Raw genomic sequence first — 12,311 nt, forward strand, 5'->3', positions numbered from 1 at the left:
GAGAGTAAGTTGCATTAACCTAACACTTATTTGATCTTCTAAATATTTTTGGAAAGTAAAGACATCCATTGCTTTATTTGAACAGTTAATTTGCTTTGTTGTTAGAAAGTAACCTTTGTGCGCACAAGATAACGTGTTCCCATAAGATAAAAACATCACATCTTCTGGGGCTTTAGGGAGATTCCTAGTTTGTAAGTTCAAACATTCAGTTCATTTTGCCCCATACATAACCAGCAAGCACTTTTAGGACTTCCTGTTCCTCATTGGATCATTATCCATATTATCTGAACACGTTACGTCCATATTAACCTGTTCAATACTCTCTTGAGGCTTTGGATATATTTATTGATTCAAATAGACGTGTCCAGTGTACACATGTCCAGTGTACACATGTCCAGATTAATGTGAATCTAGAGTAATAGACAGACACACTTCCCCACCTGTACTTGCTGAAGATATGTTGGTTAAATTCCAAACGACTTAGTAGTGAATATATAGTGCACTACTCAGGGTGCACGAGTCATCATTTCCATAGCCTACATAGCGCGCTTATATGAGACTGGTGATATATTTAGGATTAAACCGACGGCGTCATTTCCCTTTGAGCGGTTGCTGTGGAATAGGGGACAGACAGAAAGAGAGCGAGAGAGAGGAAAGGAGCGAATGAGGAAGGAGGAAAGAGTAGAACATAGAGCGGTTAGACGTAATTAGCTGTCGGCCTTGCTGTTTGGCGCCAACCTGCCGAAGACACAGCAGCAGGATAAACCTAGCATGCGAGCTAATATCGATTATTTATATTCCGCTGCTATGTTCAACTAGCCGAGGCAGCTAACGCGTAGTCGTGCTCTCTCATTAGCGTGGTATTATTTCGGTGCATCTCTGAGGACTTTGGTTTCCTAGCTTCGCGATATATATATATATATTTTCTTCAATTTTTTAACTCCTAAGGTGGTAACCGCTAACTGTCTTCGAGGTGAACGGCTACAAAATGGGGGTGAGTGAGTGTGTTTTATTGCTAACGCGAGCGTTATATGATGGGGTAAATGCGGGCGGCAGTTTGAACAAAGACCCTGAACGAGTGTGATGTTCAAGCTGTTCGCTCACACCGAGCCTTATTATATAACTCTCACCCGCAGACCCGTGGTAGTGTGGTGTGGGGATAAGATTAGTCTGATTTCTAGTTGAGTGTGGTGACTGATGAACGGCTGCAGAGCAGAATAGGAAAGTGCTGTACATGCACTGATGGAGTCTCTCTCTCTCTCTCTCACACACACACACACACACACACACGCTCACTCTCTCTATTGTGCACTGATGCAGGAATGCTGTGTTAGCGCACATGTGGCAGGGCAGGAGGAAACACAAGTCCGACATGTGGCCTACAAGCAGCACTACCAGTTACTCTGATCTATACGAACACCTACACACCGCCGCGGGTTTATTTATAACCAATTCCAGTCAGAGTTTATTTTAAACCTGCCCCCAGTCCTTCCTGCTTGTGTAATTAGGGACTGAAATGCCTTACTTTCTGTAGATATCCGAGATCAGTTCCTAATTTTTCGATTCAGTCATAAAATGTACTCCTGATCTGACGTGTAAAATTCAAGTCCTTGTATTGACTTTTAAAACGCGTCTTGTCTCCATAAGACATCATGCTTGTAAACTATTAATATTATTTTTTGGAAGACTGACCTAGTGTTTGAGACTAGTATTAGATTTTATTTCCCAATATATCCCTTATAGTGTTGCATTTACCAAATGGTATCTATCTATCTATCTATCTAGCATGTAAAAATTACTTATGCGCTTGGCTCATTTTTCCCCTCAAACATACTAAAAAGCTAAAATCTTTCACCTCAATAGCTTTTTACAAAATTAAGCAAATAGATTACTATATATATATATATAAAATATATATTTTTTTGTTATTATTTTTTAACATGATTTTTTTCCTTTTTTAAATTTTTATACACGTTACTTTTATGGCCTAGCTGCTGGTCCCGGCTGCTCAAAGTCAATATGGACTGTGAACAGGACATCCAGTACTAAACACGCAAAGGTTAAGTGTCCTCATGTCCTCCTACCTGGACACATTTCTCCCAACTTCATCCCCGTTCTCAGGATGAACTGAATCTGGGTGTTTAAGTAGGGTAAAGTGCTTATCACCTTGACAGTGCATCCCTTTTTTTTTTTTTTTAACCCCCCCTGGGCTTACATCAGGACATGGTATCCCCACATGCAGTTTACTGGATGTACTCTGCTTCGAACACTTGTCTTTGTCCTTTAATAACATGTATTCCCATGTGGTTAGAAAAATCCTATGTGTTTTTTTTTCTTTTTGGAGTTTTAGAGGTTGAGCTTGTGCATTGAATTCTATGACTTTAGGGGGAACATGTTGTTCCCAAACGATTCTTTAAATAGTAGTCTCATTGTAAAACTTTGTTTATGTAGGACAGTTTATTCTGAATTTATTCCTGTGGGGTGTCTGGATCCTTAAAACTTAAAAATTTGTTAAAAATTGAAAAAGATTGTTAGCGTTTTTAGATTCTAATAGACTACTTGGACATTTAGGTTTCTGGTAGAATTTTACTAAATTTTTATTTTTATTATTAAAAAAAACAGTTTAACATAATACACCAGGCTTACATTGGATAAGAGAGAATCACATGTAAGAATTGGATATGTGTAAAGGTTGGCATTAGCTTACTGCAACTGACACACAGGCATGTCAATTCAATCAAAAGTTGTTAAACAGAAGAAAATACTCTTATTTTTTAAAAACCGTTTATTAATTACTGTGAAATTATGTGATCAACATAGTATTCAAACTTTTTCGAAACACTTTTCACGATGTACATTGATGTCTGTGGAGTACGGTGTAGTCTTGTATTATATTTAGCTTAAGGATGGCGTTTAATACCTGGATTTAATGGTCCAATATTAATTTTTATAATTGAGTGCTTTTATTATAAAAAAAAAAAACAAGGAAAGTTATAAGGATGTTTGTTTAGATGGCAAAGCTCATTTAGGTTTGAGGTTTGACAGTCTTTGTCTCTGCAGAGAAAATCAAACAGAGCGAAGGAGAAGAAGCAGAGGAGACTTGAAGAAAGAGCAGCTATGGATGCTGTGTGCGCTAAAGTGGTTGCAGCCAATAAGGTACAATGTCTTCTCTGCTTCCTGAAATTGAAAGCATTTAAACCCTCGCCCTTGTTGAAATTAATTTTATTTTTATCCTCTCATCTTTTGTCTTTGCAGCTTGAAGACCCTCTGTCGGCTTTTCCAGTGTTCAAGAAGTATGACCGAAACGGGTACGTAATGTAACTTCCCCAAATGGTTTTCAGGCATTTGAAATTACTAGAGCTGCTCCGACACTTTGACATAATTGGTTACGTAAATACGTTGACTTCTGTAGTGTGTGTGTGGTTGAAACCATTACTTTCGTCCCCATTTTGTTGGCGCATGGAATATTGAACTTTATCCCCCAAAATTTGAATCTGATCTTCTGACGTGGAAATTTTCAGCTAATAAAATAATGCTGTGCATGCTGTGTTAAAGAAAAATGACAAGGCACACACAGAACAAGAATCTCAAAAGCAAACATCCCGGTTCTTTCAGTCTGACCTGAAAACGACGAGTCAGCAGCCTAAGAGTGTATTACAATGAGTTTAAGCTCATTGTAAGTGAGTGTTTGCGCGTCAATTGTTTGGCTGTCACGTACGTGGACTGTTAGTCCATGCGAGTCAGGGTTTTCTAGAGCAGACACTAAAAACTTTTAAAACTAAGCAACATAGAGGTAAACTTTGAAATGCTGGTTCCTACAGCCTTTCTGTGAAAGGAATGCAGTAGTTATTCAGAGATTTCTGGCTGCTGGACTTAAGTTATGTGGGTTTCTTTTTTGTAAGAAGATTCTTATGAGAAAATGCTTGAATAAAAGCTTAAAAGAATAAACATCTAAGTTATGGTTTACTGGCAAATTAATGAAAAAATAAATCATCCAACCAGAAAATAATCGGTAGACTAACTGACTAATTAGGGCAACAAAAAATTAAAAAATATGTATATATACACACACACGCACACAAAAACCCTCAACAGATTCATCGATTTAAAAAGGGGAAAAATCGTTAGGTATAGCCTGGATACTTACTCATAGCTTTATCTCACTGATCAGGTGTTAATTTCTAACTTCAAACTGTTCAATGTGATTTTCCCACTCAGCAAAAACATGCTGTTGGTTTGAAATTGAAACCAAGAACAAGTGGTGGTATTTCAATGCCATAACCAACAGCATTTTCCGTACATTGGTACAGTCACATTTTAAAATGAATTCATCACTCTCCTCCCTTCCTTCAATAAATGACTGTAAGCTACGGTAACCAAGTATAAGCAATTTTCCTCTGGCATTAATAAAGTTCTTTAAGTCTTTGAATCTTGAATCTTTACTAATGTGGCTACATGCTAATGACCAAATAATTCCACAAGATGGCAGTTGTTCTAGAATAGAGCTAAATGTGTGTTGTTTTGTTAGGATGGCACTTTGATTAGCCACCTTGCAGAACTTATTTTTCTCGGTAATGAGCGGTACAGTGTATGACTGTTATATTTTACAGTTCATGTATACCTAATAAATGTAGGGCGGAGAATTAGCTTAGAGAACCGAAAAACAATTATGGACGGAGAATACCACACTTTTGCTTTATTCCCACAGTCGACTATACAAGCAGTATAGTTTTTTTTTTTTTTTTTTTTTTTTTTTCTCCTTTTTTGGAGGGGAGCTAACTACAGGCTTCGGCTTATTGCAATAAAATTGGATCGTGTTCGATATTTGCTTGATATTTAAAGTTTCTTACCTTAGTATCAACAAATTGAATAGGAAAATGACCTGACACTACATATATACAAGTCACACTGTATATATGTAATGTGAAAACGTAATATGGTCACTCTTGGTTTGGGGGAGAGAGAAGTACAAAAATTCTTGTTTTATTAAAATACTGTATGTGTATTTTGGATTATGCATTTTGAAAATATGTATTATGTAATTTATGTATAAACCAGTGAGGTTCCCTAAAAATAAGTCGCTGAATTAATCAGAAACAGCAAACATCTATTTTTTTTTTTTTTTTTTTTTCTGGGTAACTGTGCTTGACTTGTATAGATGAATAATTTAAAACTGTAGTTTTATTTGTGTAAGTTTTTAAAGCAAAAAATTGTCTCCCGTCACTCATTGTCATATAATATCACATGTGCTGCAGAAAAAATACAATTATTGAGTAAAAGAACTTGGCCCCACTTTAAATCAGCACAACTCTGTAGTACACTAATAGAACAAATCGTATTGGCCATTATTACAGTTGTGAAACCTTCCAGGTAGTTGTGAAAATCAATAGTACACACAAATTGACATATTTTCAACAACAGTAATGCAGTAGACAAGGTGTTGCTGAAATAATAGTGTTTGGCCTCTCCAAATCAGCACTACTCTGTACACTCAGGGAAATTGCCAGCCTTATGGTCTTGTTGGTTGGTAATTTCCATAAGTGTAGGGTCTAACCAAACATTTTAGCATGTACGTACAAAATCTCCATCATCCTGTTGAAATGTTTTTGGGGTAATGCTGCACCAACCGTTATTTTTGAGGCTCGTCTATAAGATAAGGTGCAGACAGTTAGGAAAATTCCAAAACTTGTAACATGTCGTGTTTAATAATTGTAAAAACTATGATGCTCATAATCAGTTATGGCAGGAGTTTATGATCATACTATCCGGTGTCCTCTAGAAGAGGATGGATTTAATTTTTAGTCTGTTTTCTTTCATGTTTTCTTTATGATGTTTTCCCTTGCTCATTAGGGAGTTAAATATTACACCAATATATGAAATTTCTCTATAGCTCCTTTGTGACAATAATGCAATGTTAAATCTACTATACAAATGACGTAGAGGGGTCGTCACAGCGGACCATCCGATCCGCACAACAACTTGGCACAGGTTTTACTCCAGATGCCCTTCCTGACTCAACCCTCCCATAGCAAGTGTACGCCTTATTACTGAAGTTCATTTAATGTTGTATTTTATTAAATTTAGCTAATTAAATGTCTAAACTTTGTTTCTGCAAATGGGTGGCAATGGTAATGGTGAAGACTTCTAGGAACGTTGTGCAAATAGAGCTTGATTAGTTTCATCTGTAAATGCAACAGGTATATGGCTAGTAAAAAAACAAACTTTTAAACACTATTCAAAACATTAAAATTTTCTAAAAAGTTTATTGAAATGTTATTTAAAAAAATCTTTTTTTTAAATAGCTCATGCAGTACAAAAATTGTTGCTTGATACAGTTTCATTACTGTCTGTTGGAGTGTTGGAGGATTTTTATTTTACAAAGCCCAAAATCCCCCATTGCTGTTATTTTTATACTGCACAGTGATAAACTCCCACATGTCTTTACATAATTGTTTGGCACGTAAACAGATGACCACACAGACTGGTTCTGAAGAAGCTTCACCAGTATCCTGACCCACTGTCTCCAGCAAGAGCCCTCTGTCTCTGGGAAAAGTGTTTTCATTTGGTATTTTGTTTGATTATTGTTATTAATTTTGATATTTGTGTGGCAGGTTAAATCTGGAGATTGAGTGCAAGCGGGTGACTGCACTGACTCCTATCACTTTGGAGTGGGCCTATGAGCTGACTAGAGCCAACGTACAGACACTGTAGGTATTAAGCGCACAGATTTTTTGGCATAAAGTTGTGCTGGCCGATTTGACCTAAATCCGATTATTTGAATTTTTTTACTTTAATTATATTAATAAAACTTTTTTTTGTTTTTTAACCTTATAGTTTGCTGACAAGGTTTGTATTATAAATATGCTAAACTATTAAAGCTGGGATTTTTCTCAGACTGGTCAGGGTAATTTTTTTTAAATAATATTTTCTTAAGTGGACAGTGCATATTTATCTCCTAATACAGCTGAGCGGTTGAGGGCGTTGCTTAGAGGCCCAACAGTAGCACCTTGGTGTTTTTGGGGTTTGAACCTGTGACCTTCTGATTAGTAGTCCAACACCTTAACTAAAGTTACCCTCTGCTTCATGACTTAGTTGTAACTGCAGCAGTCAGTGTGGGTTTTTAGTTTTATTAAGGCAGGTTTTGCAAACATGCATGGTTGCATCTGTATTAATGGTCATTTCTTTCTTGGTTTATAGATATGAACAGAGCGAGTGGGGATGGAAGGAGAGGGAGAAGAGGGAGGAGATGAAGGATGAGAGAGCATGGTATCTCCTGGCCCGCGATGCCGAATCAGCCCCTGTTGCTTTCTCTCATTTTCGATTTGATGTAGAATGTGGTGACGAGGTGTTATATTGGTAAGGTCCGTTATATACAGTATGACTGCATGTATTATATTTTTATATATTTTTATATATATATAATCTTTAAATAGATGTTTGCTACCAGCTTCAGTTCCTTAACTGAGCTGTAAGGGATGGTTGAATGTCATTCCTGCTTGTTTAAACATCAGATGTTGAGTGTGTATTATGTGAAAATGTAAACACAGCTAAAAACTATTAGGAAAGTAAAACATTTAACTTTCTCTACAGTTATGAACTCCAGTTGGAGAGCAAGGTCAGGCGGAAAGGCCTGGGAAAGTTTCTTGTCCAGATCTTGCAGCTCATAGCCAACAGGTACAAACAAATTTCCAAATATTTCCTGTAGTAATGGAGAACTGTGTTTGGGGTACTTGAGGACTGTGTATGCATCAAAGACACACAGGGAGCGCTGCCATGAGAAACATTACATTGCCAAAAAAAAATAAAAAATTGGAATGGAGATCACTTAAAGACTTGGTGAAATTACATCATGAAAATGAGAATAGAAATAAGTAGAGATAGGAAATAACAGGCATCACCCGATATCAGGAAACCCAGCGATTCTGTTGGTGGTATAATTTTTATATAATAACAATTTATTATTATTGTTGTATTTTACTATTGTGACAAATTTAGCAAGTTATTTGTTCAATAGTGTGCTGTGCTCCCTGCCTATGCAGGATTATAGAGGAATGGGAACATTTTACCCGCTGAAATACTAACTTTTAGGGAGCTTAAAGATTAGGATTTGTAGCTATAGAAAAGGCTGAGTCAAGATTGACCCTTTTCCAGAGTGGTGGGTGCATCAGGTTACTGTAAGTAGGGCCACTGTGCATGCCTCTGGATGCAGTGTTGTCTGGGGTGGCTGCAGTTGCTCAGGTCTGTTCTCAGCATCAATATATGTGGCAATAAAATAGTCAGCTGGTGACCTGAATGCACTGAATGACCAGGTTATCATTTTCGTGGAGTTTTCTTCCCTGATGGCACGACAGTATTTTATGACTATGCCAAAATTCATCAGGGTCGAATTGTGGTGGTGATTCGTATGTGAAAAGAATTCTGCATTCTCAATAAAGTCCTGACCTGAACCTCATTGAAAGTCTTTGGAATGTATTGAAGAAGACTTTATGGTTTGGTTAGACCTCCATGTCATGGTATGGTACAAGTGATCAGTGATGTATACCCAAATCCTAAAAAATGCAGTAGTGAGTCAGAGAATTTGCATTTGTTATGAGAAGTAAGCCAGGTAAAATGAGAGATGCATTCTTTTATAATTCATCACTGTAATAAAACACAGGCAACAAATGTACAAATGTAGCTTTCATCTGTTTTCCATTAGAAAATGAAACCAATTTTTGTTTTTTCTAATAAAAAGAGAGAAAAAAAAAAGAAGCAAATAATCGTTTTAAGCTTCCTAACTATATTACTAGTGTTTACATTAAAAAGAATTCGAATCATATCTCCAAATAATTATGAGGACACTGTAAAAGAATTTAGCAGTCAGTTTTACACTGCCTTGATACTGTATCTAGTGTGGATTACTCTAAATATACCACATAACCAGTTCTGAGAGTCTTAGCAGATGCTGCGTAAGTGCGCTGCGATGTCAAACTGGCGTATTCTAACACAATTTATCACTTAAAAGTGGCCCAAAAGAGCCATGTTTTCTTCCCGTATAACTAAAGATGAGCTGTCAGCATGAGAATCTGTAATGATTTGTCTGCCTCCATGTTAAATTGTCCAAAATGGAGAATTTTGTAGAGAAAATCAGTATGCACAAGCCGAAAGCATGGTTCAATTTAGAGTATGTGCTAAATATGTGAAAAGACTTTAAGGGGCAGTTGGACAAAATTTACAAGTTTACATCATTGCTTACCTTTGATGTGTGCTGACCCCTCAGTTAAACTCTTAAGATCTGCTTTAAGTTGAATATAATGATTTTTAATGCAAATAAATGAAGTACATCTATTGATCTTTTAAAAGACCATTTTAAAAGTATACATTCGATAAATGTCTAAGTTGAGATTCCATTATCTAAAATCCTACTGCAGTGTGGAATGTTCAGGAGTAAGCGTGAATCATGCGTCATGACTCAGTGTTGGTGATATGCTGCTGTCGGGTTTCTGTATAATTACTACGTCAACCTTCTTTGGCTCATTGTGCTGCAGATTTAATTAAATTCTAATCCTGCTGTTTGAAAGGTTTTTTTTTTTCCTCTCTGTTTCAGTACACAGATGAAAAAGGTCATGCTGACGGTTTTTAAACACAACCATGGAGCCTACCAGTTTTTTCGGGAGGCCTTACAGTAAGTTCATGCCTATTTGCTTGCAAGTTGGTTAATGTTTGTGCTTTCAGTTTATGATTCATCTGTTCGCATAAACCGTCTATTCACAGACAGTCCTTTGACCTAGTGTACAGTGCAAATAGAAGAAATTGCCTGTTTCTTATATTGTGGCAGAGCTCTACACTATTAGATTCGAGCGATTTAATGATTTTTGCACTTTTCCTCCTCAGATTTGAGATCGACGAAACCTCGCCCAGCATGTCCGGATGCTGTGGAGATGAGTACTCTTACGAGATTTTGAGTCGACGGACGAAATATGGCGAGGTGTCGGGTCATGCGCATGCTGGCAGCCACTGTGGAGGCTGCTGCCATTAGGTGCTGGTCCTGCTGTTCTGTTACACAAACGCGTCTCATTCGAACCGCCTGTCAACAATCATGTTTGGCCTGTGTTGCTCCCGTATTACATCCCCTTAAGCCTAGTTCAGTCATACAAAGTAGCCAAAAAGAACAAGAAATGAAAAGGAGCTTATCAGAATACTACTGATTTGTTCATCTTTCAGTAACTGGTATTTAACAGAGTGTTTAGAGTGAGACATCTTGCATTTCAAGTGACTTGCCTAAGAGGATCACCGTTAATAATGTGAAATATGGACTGGATAGCAACTTTCTTGAATGTTTAGTCATGTGTAATGAGTGTGAAGAATGTGACTGGATATTTGTAATGAAAGTGTAAAGTGTCTTATCCTTCAGTTATATCCATCCACATTTGATGCACACTGTGGTTGTCTTGTACACAACAAAATTAAGTCATGATATTGGAGATTGCAGCAGATTTAAAGCTTTATTTACATTTTCGTTTATACATGAAACATAGTGCTAAATATTTTGAGTTTATATTAGAGCAATTGGTGATTTTGCAAGCTTTTGATATTTTCTACCTCTTTTTTTTCTCATTAGATTGTTTGAATTAGTTTGAAACAGTTAAACTGCAGCCTTTTTTTTTTTTTTTTTTTTTTTAAGAATGAGAAGCCGAGCTGTGTGTTAAACGGTGCTCTTAATGACCATGTACAGGTGAGGCATATTAAAGCTAAAGCTAAAGCTGCAAAGCAGTGACTGAACTAGGCTTTAGACTCATCTTTCATCTATGAAGGTCCTCCTTGTTGCTTAATATTTTTTAATGTAATAGCTGCCCATGATTTGAAGAAGAACAAATATATTTCCTATCCAGCTTCATGAATCTTTTGAATAACAGAGATGGCAGTAATGCTCATGTGACCGCTGTGTAGTGAACTTTTTCTCACCTCAGGAACCAGCATGGTGAGTAGTCCATCTACACAACCCATGGTGATAATCACAACAGACATTAAGGCTGGACTTAATGCGTTTAGCCTACAATTCTCTCTCACTCAAGCTGCTGATCATTAAACTGAGTTCAAGGGCATGGCACACTGGCTGTTACTGCCATTTTCTCTCTATTGCTCTGTCAGGGTACTTGTACATACATTTTAACAAAATGCAAGGGGCTTACCTAAGTGTTGTATTTCTTTAAGGATCTGAATACAATGAATGGTTTTGTATTCTTTATAATCACTCGAACTGGTCAGTCTCAGGTCATTCAACTAAGTAAAACCTATATTGAATATTTTATAACAGCTAGCCCTAGCTAATCGATAAAGGGGCTGAAGCATATTCCAACACACCCTTAGTGTAGAGAAGTACATTTTTTTTATGTATCACAGCCTTCTTTTATCATCTGAAAACACAAGGTTTTTTTTTTTTTTTTTTTGGCTTAACTGTATATAATCTGCTGTTTTATTTTTATTCGCCTTCACCAAGGTCTTTGGGGAGAAATAACATTGAGACAATTTAAAAGTGATAATGTTTGATAAATGAGTATTCCTGTCTCATGCTTAGTTGTTAATGCAGAAAGGGAAGTTATTTCAGCTTTTGGTGTTTTATTTGTATGCAACAAATAAACTTGTTTGACTCAAATTTTGCTTTGTTGATTTGTTTTATATTAGCAGAAAATAAGTGGTAATGCATGATGCCCATTATCATGGTAATAAAAAAAGAATCCCCAAGGGCCCCGTATAATCATGGCAAGCACTCATTAACATAATTTAATGGGAAAAATGTTGGTTGTAATAATAATACTGTAAAGCATGTAAGGGAAATTATTCAAAATGTTTATAGGCGTCATTACAGATCTTTATTCCCTTTCTTTCCTTTCAACAAAACCCATTCAGTAATATTGGGAAAAAATGTACATGCAAAACTGTTTGGATTATCATAAGATACAAATTTTATTGCCCTGCAACAAGCTAAAAATACAACTGAGGAGATTTGAAATGACTGAAATTGGGTTAAGAACTGTAACACACCAGTGAATATATTTAGCATTCAATAGAAAAAGTGGATAATGGGGAGGAAATGTACAGAGGGGCCCAAAATGATCTATACACACTTTAACAGTTAACGATGGGTCTTTTCCAGGCTTGAATTGCTTGCAGCAATATGTCGTAGTATGTTTCCTTTAACAATGTTGGTAGTAGTTCATCGATGATGCTGTTACGTGACTATCAGAAGAGGGGCGTATATTTTTTATGTTAAAGTATACATTCTTTGGCCTGTGTGTGTGTATAGATATGCACAAACATACAGAGGGGCC

At 36.6% G+C, this 12,311-nt stretch overlaps 1 protein-coding gene across 1 annotated transcript; it reads left to right on the forward strand.

The window, feature by feature from the left end:
- Positions 1-599: 599 nt before the first annotated feature.
- Positions 600-11,635, forward strand: naa40 (N-alpha-acetyltransferase 40, NatD catalytic subunit). Its single transcript, XM_053501938.1, has 8 exons — positions 600-994; positions 3,061-3,156; positions 3,256-3,308; positions 6,612-6,707; positions 7,198-7,356; positions 7,591-7,674; positions 9,587-9,664; positions 9,874-11,635. The coding sequence occupies exons 1-8, from the start codon at positions 989-991 to the stop codon at positions 10,016-10,018; spliced, it is 717 nt and encodes a 238-aa protein (XP_053357913.1). The 5' UTR covers positions 600-988; the 3' UTR covers positions 10,019-11,635.
- Positions 11,636-12,311: the final 676 nt, after the last annotated feature.

This window comes from Clarias gariepinus, chromosome 1 (genome assembly GCF_024256425.1).
Source record: "Clarias gariepinus isolate MV-2021 ecotype Netherlands chromosome 1, CGAR_prim_01v2, whole genome shotgun sequence".
Classification (NCBI taxonomy): Eukaryota; Metazoa; Chordata; class Actinopteri; order Siluriformes; family Clariidae; genus Clarias; species Clarias gariepinus.